The sequence below is a fragment of the Macrobrachium rosenbergii genome, unplaced genomic scaffold, assembly GCF_040412425.1.
Source record: "Macrobrachium rosenbergii isolate ZJJX-2024 unplaced genomic scaffold, ASM4041242v1 60, whole genome shotgun sequence".
Taxonomy (NCBI): Eukaryota; Metazoa; Arthropoda; class Malacostraca; order Decapoda; family Palaemonidae; genus Macrobrachium; species Macrobrachium rosenbergii.
In genome coordinates this window covers 172,678-192,254 of record NW_027100732.1, presented here as the reverse complement: position 1 = coordinate 192,254, position 19,577 = coordinate 172,678, and the positions used below count along the sequence as shown (strand labels likewise).

The 19,577-nt window shown below is 47.5% G+C and overlaps 1 protein-coding gene across 8 annotated transcripts in view; it reads left to right on the top strand.

The window, feature by feature from the left end:
- Window positions 1-18,109, top strand: part of LOC136838318 (protein bric-a-brac 2-like) — a 28,801-nt gene extending 10,692 nt beyond the window's left edge. Inside the window, exons 3-9 of one of the 8 annotated variants that reach the window (XM_067103206.1) lie at window positions 1,641-2,165; window positions 4,844-5,015; window positions 8,997-9,152; window positions 13,808-13,990; window positions 14,618-14,885; window positions 15,265-15,508; window positions 16,934-18,109. In XM_067103206.1, the coding sequence (XP_066959307.1) occupies window positions 1,641-2,165; window positions 4,844-5,015; window positions 8,997-9,152; window positions 13,808-13,990; window positions 14,618-14,885; window positions 15,265-15,508; window positions 16,934-17,260 (1,875 nt within the window). In that variant the 3' untranslated portion in view covers window positions 17,261-18,109. Of the gene's footprint in view, window positions 1-1,640; window positions 2,166-4,843; window positions 5,016-8,996; window positions 9,153-13,771; window positions 13,991-14,617; window positions 14,886-15,264; window positions 15,524-16,933 lie in introns of all 8 variants that reach the window. The other 7 variants (XM_067103205.1, XM_067103204.1, XM_067103203.1 and 4 more) reach the window with 7 other exon arrangements.
- The last annotated feature ends 1,468 nt before the right edge of the window (window positions 18,110-19,577 follow it).

Below are 19,577 nucleotides of genomic sequence, written 5' to 3'. Positions count from 1 at the left end.
ATGGTTTGGGTGCGTGGTGAAAATGAGTGACCTCGTGGCACCGTAGGCATTACTTGAGGTTCTTTGCAGCCTCCCTTCAGCCCCCAGCTGCAACCCCTTCGAATGACCTTGGACCAAACTTCTATATATATTCCGTGAAAATAGGCGAGGGAGGGGGCGTGTAGTTGGTTTAGGCAGGACCTGTTTGGGGAAGGATGTTGACGGGTAGGTAGAGTATTAATGATGCAATAAAGTTAGGATAGAAATAGTCGGTACGAGGCTAACGTCCTCGCAGGCTGATCACAAAACGTAGGAATCTACGCAGACTTCTCGAAGGGGACGTCTTGTGTGACCGAGTATTCGTCATGGTGGATTCAGGATGTCCTTGTTGTTCCCAATGGCTGTTTCGACGCAGGTCCTTCAATAAAAGATGAATTTGAAGTTAACCCCGAGATGCATTTTCCCCGAGGTGTATCCGAGTACCGGGACCTTGAAAGAGCAGTTTGGGGTATTCGGCTTCCTTTGCTTAGAAAAACGATGCCCTCGACCATTCCGTCGTGATTTTGAATCTCGCAAAAATGCCGCAACCAGCGGACTGCTTGTGTTGGGGAGTGCAGACAGCGACCCCAACGGCATCCACCCCGTTTGGGGTTATTGACGTTAGGACCCTAGCTTCTGCAACGCCTTCCGTTCCTTATAAACTGTACCTCTCTTCACATTCTCTTTCTTTCCATCTTACTTTCCTCAACCCTCAACTAACAATTGTTTCATGTTGCAACTAACGTTTTTTTCTCCTCCTGTTATGCCTTTCAAACCTTTTTATTCCTCTCGATTCTCCTTTCAACACTGTGGCCTGGATTTTATATTCCATTCCTAAATTCCAGTGGCGTCCAGTGCCCCCACAGCAGAAGGGTGCTTGTACCTGGTACCCAGGGGTCGTTAGAGCTCTAGGGGTACAGTACCCTCCGATATGCTTGGCTGCTTCTGAAGGTTTCGGTGTGTGTGTGTGTGTGTATGTATGTATGTGTGCGCTCTAACCCTCCATCTTGGCCGGCTTTAGTCCTTCATTGCCGTGCAACGCAACGCAGCCCCGTGAGACAGTGCATGACGCGGGCACGTTCAGGGTCGTGCGGCCTGATTGGAAGGGCCCCTGGCCCCGGTTAACTCGCAGCTTTCGACTGGGCGAAGAGCGTGTGGGTGGTCTAGGTCCTTCATCGTTCGTTAAAACAGGCCGAAGCCTCGGCTCTGCGGTCGTGCGCGTGTGATTAGACCCCAATACAGTTTGATTCCTTGTATGAATGAATGAAACACAGTATAGAGTTTAGGCCAAGCGCTGGGACCGGCGATTCATCCCAAGAGGTCGTTCGGTGCCGAAAGACAAACCAAGAGGAATGGAAAGGTTCGAAAAGCATAGCAGGAAGGAAAAACCTCGCGGTTGAACCTCGCAGCGATTGTTGGGAGAGGGTTCGGGAAAGTGAGATGGAAGAAAGAGAATAGTGATGCCCACGATGGACCTTATAGGGTTGATTTCTGGTAATTTTAGTGCGGCCTAGCTAAGATATATCCTGTTTTTAGTAGCTTTGTAGAAACGCTTTATAGGAAACTATTAGGATGTGTTGAAAGGACAGTCTAATACTCGTCTCTCTCCTCCTTCCGAACAGGTTTTCGTCGACGTCACCCTCTCGTGCGAGGGAGGACAGCAGCTGCGCGCCCACAAGGTCGTGCTGGCGGCCTGCTCCCCGTACTTCCAAGCGGTCCTCCAGAACAACCCCTGCAAACACCCCATCGTCATATTACCTCGAGACGTAGCCTTCGCCGACCTACGGGCCATCATAGAATTCGTCTATCGCGGCGAGATAGACGTCGCTCAGGAACAGATCAATTCGCTACTGGCCGCTGCCGACACCCTCAAGATTAAGGGGCTGTGCGAGGTGGGGGACGACCCCACCCACGTCCCGCCGGGGTTCACGGCGACGCCCTCCAGCTTCGCCTCCCGCCACAGCTCCAGTTCGGGCTCCTCGAACCCCACGCCCACCAGGGGCAGGCCTCCGTTCTCCAGAGGCCGGTTCGGCACCTCTTCCAGACCCAGGGGCCGGCCGCCGCTCTACGGCAGGCACCGGTACGAACGGCCCTCCCCTGGGGGTGCCCCTGGCTCTCGTCGAGGTGATCACCACCAGGACCATTCCGTGAGTTTCGTACTTGTTTCAACATCACTTTCTCTCTCTCTCTCTCTTTCTCCTTCCCCAATAGTAAGCAATTCACACACAATTACCCTCAATGCTTTAAAGATGTTTCACGAGTTTCCGCAATTTTTCATCACCGTCCCCGTACAGTAATGTGTCATTACCATACATCAGTCATTCCATACACACAAAATTCATTTCCTATAGATGATATGCGTCGGGTGCTCATTTTTCTAATCGTTTCGTCACGTAAATGATTTGACAACTGTTTTAAAGACAGATTTTATTGACAAAACTTCGGTACGCTGTAACTAAACTCAGTCACAATCGCCCGTACACGGGGTTACTTGAGGGTTTGTACGAGACGCCTGGCTTGCAAAAATGGTCCCCGTAGATTTCTTGGGCTCCGATTGGTTCGTGCGGGTCCTGTTGCAAAGTAGGGACTCGCAATTTCACGAGGTGTCGTGGGCTTTTCATTTGTCAGTAGGCAGTCCCCAGGCTACAACGTTCCGAGCTTGTGACGCTCTTCAAGTATACTCATCAAAAATTATTGCCCTGGTTGCGACGCACGTTCCGGGTTTACGATGCCAATCCGACGTTAGAAATATGGCTCCGAAAGGGCAAAAGCAATCAGAATTTGGAGGTTTTTTTATGAAAAACTCAATAAGAAAGCAGTTTATGTCGTTTACGAGACCCCAAATGATTAAAAGTAACGTTTTCTTAAGATTTTCGACGCTATTTCCCGTTATGACGATTTTTGGCTCACGACACGGCGTCGGAACGGAACTTCAGTTGTAAGGAGGAGACTCCCTGTATAGTATTGCTGATTATGAGTTATTGGAGGGCTGCATTGATGACTCCAGTATGACTGCTCGCAGGAAAAGTCTCGTTCAAGCAGTGCATTTTCATAAGCCCGTTGGGGTTCCTCTCAAAGAACGAATGCGAGGTCGATCACAAGCACCCTTAAAAAGGGCCTGGTGCCTGAGTCATGCCCCTCCTGAAGGCGGTACGACGGACTCTTTGGGAGGCAAGGTGGTGGTCGTATCTATGCAGATTTGGGGACAGCCCTCTTTTCAAGAGTTTTCATCACGGATGCAGACTCGTAAATGATAGGACGAGCTTTATGGCAAGGTGGCTGCGATATTTCTTTCGAGGATTCTGCAGAGGGCGTTTCCTTCCTGCTGATACCGGCAGGACGTCGCCCTCCGCAAGTTCTTTGAAAGTGTCGCGCGCACCTCGTCTTGCAGTGAGGATGTCCGCATCGTGCACGACAAAAACCAGAATTTGCGACTGCCCCTGAAGAAGAAACTTGCGCCCCTGACAGACACTAAATGAGGCATCATTTACTACTGTTTATACAACTAGGCTTATAGTGCTCGATGCATTCGGGAATTAAAACCTGCAGTGAATGTTGTCAGGGATATGGAATTCTTATGTCATAGGTGACACCGTTCACAACACCAAAAAAACCCTCAAAAAATGCTTACATCTGACTTTTTCAATAGTTTTATCACAAAAAGTGCGTTTAGTCACGAAAATGATACAAAAATACAGTAACTTGCGAATATTTCTCCATGAAAAATACCACGAACAGGCGAATTTTCCGCGAATAATGTGTATCTATGTTCCACAGATAAATCCTCGAGTGGGTGAAGTCACGAATCCTGACGAAAAGATGACTCAGTGTCAAATAGGCCGTAATGTTGGGGAAAGTATTCTACGACTCTCATCCCCTCCCCTCGCCTCTAACCTGTATCTTGTAGCGACCGAGATACATTTACAAATCGGCACATATGACCCCCTAGGCAGCTCTTTTCGTTTTAGGCCGCAGACTGTTTAAATTTTGCTTAACGACATATCAAGAATAAGTGTTGAAAGGTTTCGGTGTTGTAACCTTTTTCTTACAGAAGAATCACAGATGGACTTTAATGAAAATGATATAAATTTGTAACGTTTGGCGTCGCAACGTATTTCTCCAGTTACGGAACGACCGACAGTTGTTATAAATGTTATGGTCTCAAGCGTTTCGAAACTACTCCGAGGCCCAGATACGAATTTCGGATGACGAGCACGCCAGCCCAGGTCCTATTGCGACAGCGTCTCGTACTGCGTTTTTCAATGAATTTAAAAATACGCTCCCCGGGCTCCAGTTCTTTTTACCAAATACAGTAATTTTCATCACTGACTGTCTATTCTCGAGTTACGACTACGATTACACTTCAGGAATGGCTTAAGAAACACGCTGACGTATATTTTAGGTTATAAAATCATTCATTTTGTACGAGTGTTGTCTATTGTACATATTTCAGGAATTTGGTAAACATACACACATACAGATACTGTTTATGCATAGTTTGGAATCTGCAACGCATTTGCAAAGTACAGTGTAATGTTTTAAGGTTTCAGAATGAGCAAATAATCTCCCATTCGATTGCATGCAACCTGTACGTTTCTCACTGAAAGAGTTTAGCTAAAGTTGCCCCGTCTTTCAACCTTATGTCTCTGGGGTTTAACAGACATACATGGGTACTTCGTTTACGTACAGTTTAGATTCTGCGATGTTGCAGAGTTGCAGAATCGACCAAAAAGTCTCCCATTCTGTCGCATGCGACACGTACGTTTGCATTTTACGAGTCTGTCTAACGTTCCCTTCTCTCGCGCCCGCCCCGCTCCGCGCGCAGAACAAACGCATCAAACTGGAGGAGGGCGGTACGGAGACCCTCCACGTAGCAGCAGCAGCAGCAGCCGCAGCCGCAGCCGCAGCGGCTGCAGCAGCCGGGGGCGGCCCGCCAGCCTCGGACGAGAACGACATGGTGAGCCAGCGAGCACCCCACCCACACTACGTCCATAACGGTAAGTGTCCGCCGTCTCTGGGGGCGGCCGGAGCTTCCGCTCCGATTCGCTCGTATATATATATTTTTTTACGTGTATTTTTTTTCCATTTCATTTTTTGTGACGCTTGGGTTCTTCTCCTCCTGCGGGTATTGTCGATATTATGTTTTTACGTCGTGTGTTTTTATTTTTACTCGTCAGCCGTTACGTCGTCTGCGTTGGTGATCGTTCATTTTTGTCGTTGATTGTTCACTTTTGTAGTTGAATGTTCATTTTTCTAATTGGTTTTTGTTGTTAATCGATTCGATTCATTATTGGGATTACTCTGTGCCCTGATTCACTTTAAATTGTTTATATCTGTCGTCGTTTTTTTATTGTTATTCATCATTAAATTTGTGCGTGTGACGTGTTGTAATTAGTAAAATTATTCATATATTTTTTCCATTACAGTTATGCGTATTTCACAATTACTCATGTTCATTGTGTGTAACTTTACCCTCGTATTCCTACCTGTAATTTGAACCTCGTTCCGGGTCTAATTTTCTAATTCAGAATTTATATTCCAAATTTTGCTCTGAATTATTGATTTTTAAATTTTTGCTTTCCCATTTCCCCCCCACCCCCCTATGGAGAGAAGAATTGTACTTTACAAAGCGCTTTTGAGGACGGAAGGTGTTTGCGAGGTGTACTCGTCTTCAGCAAGACCCCTACAGTGGCTTATTCTCGAGTTTTCGGAATGAGCGTACAGTCGACCCCCCGGTATTTGCGGGGGTATGCTTCCCACAGACCCCCCCCTGCGAATGGCTGGAATCCACGAATGCTTGACACCCCTCTAAAAACGCTTATAGCTGCCTATTTTGATAGTTCTGACGCCAAAAAAACCCTCTAAAAATGCTTATACCTGAGAATTTTAATAGTTTTATCAGAAAGAGTCCATTGAGTCACGAAAATTATATGAAAGTACAATAATCAGTGAATATTTCTCTATGTATGTACAGTATACACGTTCCACGGAAAATCTGCCAATAGTTGAATCCTCCAATCCGGTCCGCAAATAGGCGGGGGGTCCACTGTACGCCATTTCAGCCGTCTTTTCCTGTTGTCAGAGCGAGTGTATGTACGTACATGCTTGTAGATTCGAGTGTAAGTAAGTATGTGTGCATTGTATGTAGGTGAAAAAGTATGAATTTGGAATGTATATAAGTTTATAGGACCGTGATAGAGATGGTTAGGTCATCAGGACCCTCCTAAGTAAGAGAAAGCAAGTGAGCGCGGTAGTGAGAAGTTTACCTAGGCTGGTGAAAGTTACAAGTGTACTTTGTATGAAAGGTTAATGGCATTGCAGTGTTTGAGAGGAAGTGTATCTGATGAGCGTAGAGTGTACAGTGTACACAAATATCTTCTTGTTGTAGTGTAGTATGCTTGTGTGAGAGAGAGAGAGAGAGAGAGAGAGAGAGAGAGAGAGAGAGAGAGAGAGAGAGAGAGAGAGATCATGAAGACCTGAATATTGGGGTAGATGCCACCACTCTCCCATCCTTTCCCCTTCCCTTGCGTCTGTGCGAGCGATTTCATTTTGATGCTCTCGTCTCGAGTTAGACCCGCAACGGTGCACGTCGCTGCCGTCCTTGCGCTCGCTTTGGGAGACAGACCGGTCGTCGTATCGCGAGTTAAGACGAGCGAAGCAGTAGGCAGAAGGTGGTCGAGGCATCCGTCAGTCAGGGAGACGTCCCTTCCTCGCTTCTTATTCTTGGTTCGCACGACAAAAGTTTGAAGGCGTTTCCAAGTTTTTCGGTATTTTTAGTCTTCGGAAAGATGCTTAGAGCTGTTGTTTTGTAGTAATCAGCGCGAGGATTTGTTTCCCGGGTTGTGTCATGCTCAGGGAGTGTCGTTTTGTCGAATGCCATTAGTCCCCACTAAGGTTTGGGAAGGCCCTATGCCAGCGGTAGAGGGGACCATTTAGATTTATGGTACTGGTTAGCCATCAGACTTTTCTTTACTTTTAATTTTTTTCTCTGATATTTCGATGCCTAGAGGCCTAACGGCGTCCTACGTCAGTTTTATTCAACGGCCACGGCAGGCTTCAAGTGCAGAGATGCCCACAGAGATCTTGTCGTAAGGGACCGTAAGCTTTGGTGGGAATAATTTCTAGTTTTATACAATGTCTAACTTTAACCTTGAATAAAATAAAAACTACTGAGGAGGCTAGAGGGCTGCAATTTGCTATGTTTGATGATTGGAGGGTGGATGATCAACATACCAGTTTGCAGTCCCCTAGCCTCGGTAGTCTCTAAGATCTGAGGGCATTTACTGCTCAGTTTCTTGAAGCAGCTCGTCGGAAGTTGGTCAGCTTACCAGGAGTTGTATTTCGACTGTGACTTGTGCAGTCTTCCGGCTCTCTTCTGCCGATTTCTCTACGTGTATCGCCTTGTGTTTGTTTGTCTCTTTTTATCGTAAAACTTTCTCTCTCTCTCTCCCTCTCTCTGCAAGCCGATTTCTCTTCGGAGCCTTCTTGGGTTTATTATAAACCTGTTATGGAATTGTACCGCAGGTTCTTGAAAGCGCTCTGCACGGAACTCTCGGTAACTGTCCACTCCCCCCGTCAGTTCACAAGACGGAGTTGTTGGCGGACTAGGCCATCTTTTCCCTACTGCTTCGCACTTCAAAAACGAGCGGTTCAGCCTGAGGTCTGTCTGTTGAAACGAGAAACGTAAAGACCGAGTTTGTGGAACGTCGCCGTAACAGTTAATATTGTTTTTGAAGATCGGCAACCCGTTACGTTTTAGTTTCATTGTTACGTTTGTTCGTGTAGTTTTACGGCCATCATTATTATTATTATTATTATTATTATTATTATTATTATTATTATTCATTGCATGGATTCACCTTCAGGTTCTTGCATCCATTCTTCATTATTCATTATATATATATGGGGGTCTTCCACCTATTGACTTTTCTGGGTCACTGTAGAGAGATGAAAGAGAAAGGAATAAAATAGTGTCAAACTTCCAAACGAATCCACATCTCAGCCTTTGTTGCGTGACTCGGCAAAACGGTTCACGTACGTTTTCCCTTTTTGGCCTTCGAAGTACGTCACTGAATTACGTGTTTTTCCAATTCTCTCCCGTTGATGTAATGCATGACTTTATTTGGAGCATGTGTTTTTATACGCAGTTTATTTTGTAAGTCCATCAATTCATATGCTAAATGATTATTCTGGGGTACGTCTGCGTGTTCGGCCGCGCGCGCGTACGGCAAGAGTGCGTGCTTGGCGTTGTTGTGTACGCTAAAAGTACGGACTCGTGGCGTTAAATTGAAATATGTATGTGTTACGTAAAACTTAAATTACGTATGTTTATGTAAACTAAAGTATGTACGCATTACGTAAACTAAAATTATGTACACATTACATAAATAAAAATATATATGTTGGTATAAACTAAAAGTACATGATGCTTATATAAACTAGAGCACTTATATATGTAAACTAAAAGTATGTGCGTTTACGTAACTAAAAGCATGTAATGTTTACATAGACGTAAGTACGTATGCGTACATAAACTAAAAGTAGATACCTTTGCGCAGACCAGAGTACGTACATAAAGTACGCAACACGTCCGCACACTAAAAGCGCACGCGCGTACGTGGAGTAAAGTACGCACGCGTCACTTAAACCGGAAGTACGTGCGCGCGCGAACGACACGCAGACGTACCCGCGGTAAATGTGAACTGTACACGGGTATATATATGGTGGTTGTTGTCAACATAAATTAGGGTTTCTGATTAAAACTCCCAACTTGTAGAGAAGCCATTAAAAGGATCCAGCTGTTCACTATTTGTCTGTAAAAGTGTGGAGGCAAAAGGTGGTGGTGATGATGAAAAAATGATGATGATATGATGATGATGATGATGATGAGTGTGTCATTTATAAGTGTCTTGTAGTTGTGTCCGACTCTAGTGGAACATAATGTTTTGTTGTGCACTCTGGTGGTCCTCCTACTTTAGGCGGGGCGGCCCTACCAACCGCCAGCCACGCTCCGCCGCCCTCCGCCCATGGCCACCACGGCCCTCCTCCTCCACCACAGGCTGTGCACCCCCCTACAGCGCACGTCCCGCCCCCCCTCCCAGAGTTGGGCCCTTCCGTCGGTCTGCCACAGCCAGGTAAAAAACTACACCGCTTCTCAGAAAGTCTCCTTTTTTCTCCTCATCCTCCTCCTCCTCCTCTTCCTCCGCCTCCTTCCTCCGCTGCAAAGTATGTGGAGCACGTCCAGACTGCCTCAACCCAGCCACACACAGCTTCTCTCTCTCTCTCTCTCTCTCTCTCTCTCTCTGTCTCTCTGTCTCGATTTCCAACCCACGACGACTGCCCAGCTGTCGTTCGACTTCCGACGACTCCCGAGTCCGTCTCGGAACGTCTGCCGTCCGCTGGGACTCTTGACCTCTTGTTCGTTTGCAATGTCGGCCCTTTGGATGTTAATTCATGGCTTGTATCCCGCTCAGCCTTCTAACTTATTAAACACTTTCTTCCTCCTGTCCAGCTTCCTCCATTGCGATAATTCTTCCTGCCGTCCAGACCAGCTCGTACCGTTCCTTGCTTTGCTTACGTCCCTAGGTCACGGGTCCCTTTTTGGTCCGGCGTGGCGCCATCCTTCATTTTAGCTTGCTCGCTCCTTTGAAAGGCTACCTCATGCAGGGTGACGAAACTCTCGCCCTCCGCGTACGCTTTGTAGTTACCGTAGTTCTTGCCAGGGTCTGGCGTAGTTATTCCCTCTAGTTCTGCTTCCATTTGCATGTCCGATCAACGAGAACATGGATGCACAGATTTCATTAAGAATTCATAGCTTTGTAACTTCACAGAAGAGCTAGTACGTAGCGTACTTCGATCCTAACCCGTAGTGCTCGGAACATGTTCTTGTTGTCGAGAGATGTAGTATCCGTTTCCTGCTTATCCCCTGCCACTAAAATGGGACCTTGCAATTTTGGACGCCATCCGCCAGTATAGTAGCCATCAAATTAGGACCATAGACAACCACTGACAGCATTTGCAAGGGCTAAACCTTCCCTAGACTCTCCCTGTAGGCCGCTAGGTGCCAAGTTCAATTTGCGTAGGTTCTGGGGGACCATTTTTAAAGTACTTTGGCAGAGAGGTCTCTGAGACTGAGGTAGGGATGTCAATAGATCCTTCAGAAAGTAAGAAAAAGGCGTTTGCCTTCGAAAGATCGGTTTCAACAAGTTCCTGGTCGTTGCTTTTAAAGAAAGGACCAAAGGTCCAGTTTGAGTCGTAATCTTTCCAGAAATTGTCCGTAAGTCGTAAGACCATGTCTGCTTAGATTTGTCTTTGAAAGTCACAGAATAAAATTGTTGGTAAAATTTGATTCTTCGTGAGAATTTTGTTTCGGTAATTTCTAAAATAAATTTTGAGAGTATTAAATAACTCGGAAACGTTTAAATGACCGAAGTCATATCTAATTTTTTTTTCTTACCATGGTCTGTTCAAGTCAATTCAAGTTTATTTTTTACGATGGCATAGAAGTTTATGATTATATAACTTGAGCTTAAAAATATCTGTCAGGTCGTGCATCTCAGAGTGTCGTAACATCACGTAACCCTTCTGTAATCCGAGATCCTTTCTGATAGCTCAGGATTTAGTAGAGTAACGCAGTGACCGCGTGATTTGGTCTGCCGTGCACGAATCTCTGTCGCTCCTTGGAGATGGGGTGTCTGTCTTGACCGTACCCTAAAGCAGCCCTTTATCCGCTGGTGTCCTGTCCGTCCCTGTAACATCCTTTCAGCGTGTCCGTTTGATCGCTTCTCGTAGATTTCTCTCAACTTTCCGTCGGTAGAACCCGTAGCGATGTCACAGCAATCCCCTCTTGACGCTTATCTCTCTCTCTCTCTCTCTCTCTCTCTCTCTCTCTCTCTCTCTCTCTCTCTCTCTCTCTCTCTCTCTCTCTCTCTCTCTGTGTCACTTTTCAATCCGTGGTGTGGCTGGGAAGGCAAGCTTGTTTGATTTGACTTATTGACTTCTATCCTCTCTCATTTTGTCCATGAAATCCAAAACAGTTGAGACAGCAGTCAAGAGTGGCGGTGATCCCAAAAAAACATACGCTTTGTAGTGCTTGGTATTAAAAAAAAATGAGTATGCGGCCCATTTAGCTAACCCTGGAGAAAGGCGATTCTCGTCTCCTCCTCTTCCTCCTCCTCCTCCTCCTCGTCCTCCTCCTCCTCCTTCCCGCTGGGGTCTTCCTCCGGCCGTAATCAACGCCTGCTCGGGTCAACCCCCCCCCTCCTCCCCCAAGAGTCGTAGATGTGATTGACCTCTGATCCCCTTTTGTAGTTGCTTGCAGAAATGCCAGGGAATGCAGACGACGATGGCACGGCCGCCGCTGGAGGTCGAACGTCCTTGCCGTCGCTCTTGTTGTGCATCGTACATAACACGCAGACGCGGACAGTGTGCTTAGTTGTCGCCCTAACACCACTGACCTCCTCCCCCTTGTAGTAGAGAAGTTGCCGCCGCTGCGCTTAAGGGTTGGGGCTGGCCTCCGTAGTAGTTGTTGGCACCAAGACTCGATGTGTGTATCTTAGTGACTGTTGGATTGCAGCTTCTGGCTCTGTGTACATAGACTGTAACCGTAGTGAACTTCCTCTTCTTCCCTCCCTCTCTCCCACGCCTTCTACAGTTGTTGATACCCCCCCCCCTCCTCAACCCCCCCACCGCCTTTGCTTTCCGTGTCGGGGAAGGGAAATGACCTCGCGTGGCTCCGCTTGTAGTAGGTTGTGTGTCGAGAGTGTGAGACGATGGTTTTTCGGAAAGGCAGGACGATTAACGCTTGTTGTGGTGGGTCGTCATTCCCACAAATTGATTAACAATGACGATCCGGGAAAAATATAAGGTAAAATTTACATCTTAATTTTACTACTTGTAAATCTTTTCAAGTCTTTTGTAGTCGATTCCTTTTGAGTAAGTAACTTTATCGAGCTCGTTTTCGCGAAATCAGCATCTCGGTTTAGTACCACAGCAAACGTTAAGACCAACTGCCGTGAGGATTTTAAATTGGTATCGCGTGACACCCAAGAGGATTTCACTCGTTATCTTTTTAAACTCCCAAGATTTTCTTTCTGGCTTCATAAGTATTGGTCGTTGTCCGAAATCTGTTACGTAAGCAGCGTTGGAACACCGACTTCTTTTGCGAGTTGACTGACTGACTGACTGAGCATTTGAGAATGAGTTAGGGACTTAATCCTTGGTTAATTTCATGATAGTGCTGGGCCTGTGAGATGCGACATGTTTCCGATAAGCAGACCGTCTCGCAAAATCAACAAAAGAGGAATTGCGTCTCGACGGTTCTTATTAGCGGAACAGTATTTCATTTCGACAGATTTTCTGACTTGGGAAGCTTAATTTGTAACGTGATTATCTTGCAAATCCTCTTAATATTTTTCACAGTTTGGGAACGTAGACTGGATGTGAATTCAAGTGGAATTAATCATCAAATAATGTTAATTTTTGGATGGATTTATGTAAAGGAAGGTTTGAAGTTGAGGATTTTGTTAAATGGGAAGGGAGTTGACAAAGAGCTGACACCGCTTTTGAAACTGACAGTTGTCCGCATGTTTTACGTACATGCAGTACTATATTGTACGTACATACTACCTGATTATATCAGTACTGAAAGTAACAACTTGGGTAATGATTTTAGATTCTCTCTTTAACATACAAACGTCATTTTGTAGCTACGGGTTACGTACGGACTTGAGACGTGCATGGTTTACAGCTTAACATCCGTTACGTCAAGGTTTATCCTCCAATAATTGGTGTGAGACTTTGAATGGTCATGAAAGAGAAAAATTTGTATCCAAAGAGCCGCCATTTAATTTCTGCCCAACCACGGACGTGTAGTTTTGACGAGACCGGACGTTACAGACGCACGTGAAGGCACAGATGGTAACTTTGACGGTGTTGGTGTTGTAGACTCTAAGGTTGTCGCTCGTCAGTCATGACTTGCAGTGTGTTCAGGGTGGCCGGTAGGGAAGCGGGTGTGTGTTTCCTCTTTCCTCTGCATGTGTGACGGAGACGCGCATGTGTCCTTATCTGCTGCTGCATGCTAGGTTGCGGAGTGCATGTCCCCCCACCCCTCGTTTATAATTAGTTGCATGGTCTCTAGGGCTTTCTAAGGCATCCCAATGCATCGCAGGTTTTCTCTCGTACGTTTTTAGACTGTAACGCCCTGGTTCTAAGGAGTTTTTATACCACATTGTTATATATTTTTCCAAACTGCATTGTATTTTTAATTCTCTTGTCCTTACGTACAAATGCTCGCAGTGTCTTTTGCAGATGTACGTACTTTTATCCATAACGAAATGTTTTAAGAGACATGACTGAATTTCAGGTTTTGGGTCAAGCTTCCATTCGTGAGGATGAGAATAAAGGAGTTGAACCTTTGTACGACCTGTTATTGTTGACAAATTAACGTTTTTGTTTTAAATAAGACCGAAATACTGTATTTGTGATTTATTACGTAGTGGTGTACTCTGACGAGAAATGAATCAGCTTAGGAACTCAAACCAGTAATTTTTTTAAAGACGAAACTTCATCTTTAGATAAATTCATCCTCCTTACCTTCCTTGAGAGCCAAACGAAAGTGCCGTTGAAACGTCCCAGGAAGCATAGCCCAGACAACGCCTGAAAGACGAAAATAACTTGACCTGTAAGACCTCTAATTTTATGATTGCTAGACCCATGATTTTACAACTAATGGCCAACTAAATATGTGACACAGGGTCGGGCATTGGGCATAATTTCATCTCCACCGCAGATGAAGGCCCAGGCACCTCTCACGCCTCGGAATACGACGCTGCCTATGGCACCTATCCGAAGACAGAGGCCGACGGCCAGCACATGTCGGCAGACGGCATGGATTCCAGCGGCCATCGCATGACAGTCACACCGGAGCTGCTGGGTCTCATGCCTTCAAACGCCACTTCACATTACTCCTCAGGTAAGACACGGCGGGTCTGTGCAAGAGTTGCGTGTCTGTAACGATGCCGCGTACGTGTTCGTGCTTATTTTTAATCTTTACGTACAGTAGCACCTCAACTTGACGGATGCATTTTAGGGGTCTGGCTCACTGATAAGTAACGAATTCCATCCATTAAGTGACAAGGATCCAAAATTGTACTTTACGCCAAACATTCACTTTAAGAGGTTTATCCAGAAATATATCACATCTGAAGTGGTGGCAAAGCGGAAAATAATCATATTAACGTAACTTTGTAAGTACGGAAGTCTGCAAAGTTGTACTTTGTATCCCCGTATGGGGGAGGGTTACTGCTGTCAGTGCACCTCATTGTAGGCATTAAATTATGGTCCTTTGCAGCGTGCCTTCCTTAGGCCCCTAGCTGCAACACCTTTCATATTCTCTTAGCTGCAACCTTATCTCATATTCTCTTCTCCATCTATCCTTCCCACCCTCTTCCAACGACCGATCCGTAGTTCAGCTGCCTTGAGGTTTTCTGCCTGTTACACCTTTCAGACCTTTTACTGTCAATGTCCGTTTCAGCGCTGAATGACCTCATACAGTAGGTACCAGCTTGTTTGAATCTCTATTCTGTTCCGTCTCCCACAGACACAGAGTCTCTCTCGGGGACCCCGACGGGCCGCAAACTGTGGAACGACGAGGACATGGACAAAGCCCTGGAGGCCCTGAGAACCACGGGAATCTCCCTGAGCAAAGCCGCGCACATGTACGGCATTCCCGCGACCACCCTGTGGCAGAGAGCCCACCGCGCCGGCATCGAGACGCCCAAGAAGGAGGGTCCCAACAAGACTTGGAGCGAGCACGACTTAGCCGGGGCCCTGGAGGAGTTGCGGAGCGGGAGGATGTCCGCTAACAGGTGAGAGGACAGTGGGGAAAGTTCGCCTCGCGACTTTGCGCCCTTTTATTGTCCGTGCCCTCGTTCTGGGGCCGTTTTAAAGCACGGACGCTGCTGTGCGTACGAGCGGGTTGCGTTCCGAACGGCCGTTCGTGTCTTGAATTGTTTTGTAAGTTGGTCTTCAACCTATTTAAGTACAGTGTGATATGAAGTCAGTACAGTACCGTACATTTTTCATCCCAGAACACGATACAGTACTGTACACTGTACGTACAGTGTTGTATTTTATAGAGTACAGGATTTTATTAATAGTAAATTTGAACTTATGTCCAGGCCATAATTCTGCCTTTATGTATTTTATACTTATGTTTTCTAACTCTTTCTCTCTCTCTCTCCTCAGGGCATCGAAAGAATTTGGGATCCCAAACTCGACCCTGTACAAGATTGCGCGCAAGGAAGGCATCAAGTTGTCGTCCCCGTTCTCCGCGATCCAGCCCTCGTGGAACGCCGACGACCTGACAAAAGCCCTCGAGTCCATCAAGGGCGGCATGAGCGTCCAAAAGGCCGCTCAGGAGTTTGGGATACCCACGGGCACCCTGTACGGCCGCTGTCGGAGGGAGGGTATCGAGCTCAGCAAATATCAGGTCTGTCTGAGAAATGTAAATATTCCTTTGATTTTTTTGTATTTTTTAGGCTTAAGAGAATGCCAGGCGCGTGGTTCGGGAGCGAAAGCAGAACGACGAGGGGCAGCGTGAAGTTGAGAGACGGCGTGGAGGCGAGAGAGTGCGAAAGCGAAGGAACGAGAGACTGTGCCGAAGTGGAACGTTAGTGTGAAAGGAAGTTGTGTGTAGTTGCCCATGTCTGAATCCTCACTCCCTCCAACTTCCCTCTTCCATTTCCACCCTTCCCTCACCTTCCCTCCATCCCCTTACCTTCCCTCGAAACTTCCGCCAGTCGGAATCCTCTTAGACCACGATCTTAGTTCGTGTGTGGAAAAGTTCGTTACGTCTGTGTGCAGAGTCGTTGCTTGGTGCGTGAAAGACTCAGGTCCGAGAGGGAGAGGGAAAGAAGTGTGTCTGGCGAGTGCATGTGTGAGAGAGAGAGAGAGAGAGAGAGAAAGAGAGAGAGAGAGAGAGAGAGAGAGAGAGAGAGAGAGCATGTACGTAGATGTGCCCTAGTTTTAAGATTATTTTTGGTTTTCTATTTATCCTAGAAATAAATTTTGTGTCAGATTTTGCTCTGTAGTGTTCACGTAACGTCAAAAAAAAAAAAAAAAGCAAAGTGAGCATCATTTAACGTCATTTGAGTCAGCTTCACGCTTGGGGCCGCTCGAAAGAGCGCCAGTTGTCAGTTTTAACGTTAGCATGTGAGGCTGATTGAGTGTAATGCTTCCATTCTGAATAAGTCACTGTGGTTTCTGCATCGCCACGATCAGTCCGGGAGAGGTACGTTTTGCCAGGCGGATTCGACGGACACCCGACACAGTTCCGTTTGAAAATCTAACAAAAATCCCACTCGGCGGAAAGCCAGAGGGGCTTCCGTCATCGTCGGTAAATGTTAGAGCTCGTGCATTTGAATATATTTTGAAAAGACATCATTGTTATATGTACACACACTTGACGTTGCTATACGAACGTATATTTTTGAAAAGACTTAGCATATATGTACACAATTAATGTTGCTATACGAACACATATTTGAAAAGAATTATCATTGCTATACGCACACACTTAACGTTGCTATACGGACACTCACATTTGAAAAGACTTGCCACCACCGTTGTTGCACTTACACACTCAATCTTGCTATACGAAGACACTTTAACGACACATATGTTGCCATACGAAGACAGCGACACTTAACGTCGCCGTACAAGACACGTTATGACGCAGCGTTGCCATACAGAGACACTCACTGACACTTAATGTCGCTGCACGAACACATTCGAAGACCCCTGGCAAAACGTACCTCTCCTCCGGACGACGCCTGAGACAGACGTCGACGATAATGACGATGCCGGAGCCTAGTGACCGTTTCAAAGGCGTCTTCCCTCTGCCCGTTTACCGCAGGGGGTCCCCTGGTCCGAGGAAGACATGAAGGACGCCCTGGAGGCCGTGCGCCTGGGCGAGATGTCCATCAACCAGGCGGCCATCCACTTCAACCTGCCGTACTCCTCCCTCTACGGGAGGTTCAAGAGGGGGAAGTACGAGGACGGCCTCCCTCACCAGGACTTCCTCCACCAGGAGATGACCGTGGAACACTACCCTGCGGAGGCCACGCCAACGCCAAACCAGCAACAGTCCTCCATGCAGGGCCAGCAGAACACGCCCCCACCTCCCCAGCAGCAGCAGCAGCAACAGCTGACTCCGGGGGGGCCGCCCCCAGAGCAATATTGACTAGATGAAGGGAACACTGGCCGCCACAGCGCCGACGCAGTCGCTCCGACGCCCACGGATCTCCAGCAGCAGCAGCAGCAGCAGCAGCAGCATCACCAACAAAGCCACCACCACCACCACCAACAACGCCACCAGGAGCGCACGTCGGATGAAGAGAAAACGGCAACGACGCCACAACAACAGCAGCAGCAGCAACAGGATCTACAGCAGCCTACTCCAGGGGAAGTACAAGGACCTCCTCCTCCTCCTCCTCCCCCTCCCCAGCAGGAGGCTCCTGCCCCTCCTCCCCCAGGGGGGGGTTCAGCCGACTACGGCAAGACAGGGGGCGGCCCGCCCTCCGCGGTCTTCGCTGGAGGGAGGCAGCACCTCCCCTCTACCCCCCGGCCGCCCCCGGGGCGGCCACGGAGCACCACCCAGCCCTGTACTCTCCCCCAGCCTCGCTCCCCCAGGAGCCCCTGTACTCCCCTGCCGCAGCCGCAGCCGCGGCTGCGGCGGCATCTCTCTCACAGCCTCCCCCACCGCCCCCGCCCCACCCCCAGGTCTACCCGCACTACTACCCGCTCCCGAGTACCCCCCCGCTGCCCTGAGGCCCCGAGTACCGGGCCTACCAGCCGTACCCGCCCAGGCCGGAGGATCCCACTCGTCCCCCTCCTCCGGTGCAGTATCCCCCCCACTACCCGCCCTACCACTTCTGACGCTGTGGCCGCCAGTGTTCCCGCAGATCCGCAGCCCACCACCACCGCAGCAGCCATCGCCTCCTCTCTTTCTCTCTCGCAGCCTAGGTAGGGCAGCGCTGCGCTTGAGCACTTAGAAGAAGAAGAAGAAGAAGAAGAAGAAGAAGAAGAAAAAGCAGAAGAAGAAGCACAACCTTCGATTTTTACTCCCTTGTACGTATTGCGTTGTACGTGTGAAGTTGAACGTATGACTTTGTACGTATTAATTGTGCGTATTAACTTGTGCGTATTAATTTGTGCGTATAAAGTTGTGCGTGTCAACTGTACGTGCAGCTCACGAAAGCATTGGATGCAAGTCGTCGAGAACGACGCAAAAGACAGAAACTGTAGCGAGTGTGGTGACGTCAAAATAGTGCGTCCTCGCCTCCGTCTCTTTGTCGTGCTCGAAAAGAAGAAGAGGACAGTGAAATAAAAAATAAAAACATGATGACTTCGACGACGGCTTCGGCCGGTCGCAAGACGTCGTGCCGACGACGTCGTTTCTCAAAGGTATTACGATGATGATACGATGACTCTCGGAAATACAGTACTATATAGTTTTCATTAGGTTAGGAATAATTCTCTAGGCGACTCAGTTTGCCAAACATCATCAGGTAAGCGTGGACAACGTGTGCGTGTGTGTGTGTGCGTGTGTGTGTACGTCGGCGATGAGTTATCGCAGCAGAGACGGGAGGAGATTGATTAACCTTGGTGCGATTGTAGTGTCGAAATGTACAGATCGCCATCGTTGTGAAGAACTGGGTCGCAGAAGAAAGTGTAGTGAATAATGATAATAATGTTTAACAACAAATCTTTACTTGTTTTTCAAAGACTCGAAATTTTCCTGGGATGCCCGCTGGCTGGCCGCCGGCCAGGGGCGGGCGTCCCGGCGTCTCTTAGGGTATTACACAAGACGGTTCGTCTTGGCCGTCGAGCGCGGGAAGACGGGTCTCAGGGCAGACTCAAAAAGTAAACGAGTATATCGCTAAGGAAATGAAATTTACGGAGACGGTAAATAAATAGTGAATTTGCAGGTCTTTAGGTAGCATTTTCCATAGAGAATAGTTATCGCACTCCAGACATCATCCACTAGGAAGTAACTTTTGACTCCCAGGGACGTGGCACGCGAGGGAGGTGACGACGCGAAACAGAGCAGTATTGAACCCCTCGGCATTTTCTATTAGAGTTCACTAGAATCTTGTCAGTTACCGGTAGACGACAACGTCCGTGTTAGTGTGGTTACTCGAACGGGGGCGGCGGGGGGCGGCAGGAGACATCGCTGCCCTCCCCCTCACAGGATCGTTACCTCAGAATTAAAAACCTCATCGTATGAAATTGTATTTTTTTTACAACTACTGTTATGATTTTCTTTATATTTACAGCCATGTCTTTGGCACTTGTTAATTCAAACAAGATGGTCCACATCTATGTAGGTGTAAGGTTAAGGGGGGGCGACTTCCCTTAGAAAATTAGAAAAAAAAAAAAAAAATAGAAATTCTGGAAAGTTACAACAGCTTCTGAAGGAATCTGGCATATGGAGGAGGGTTCAGATGTTGGCATCGATATGTGGGTCGGCTCGAGCGATTTGTAAAACAAAGAGTCGA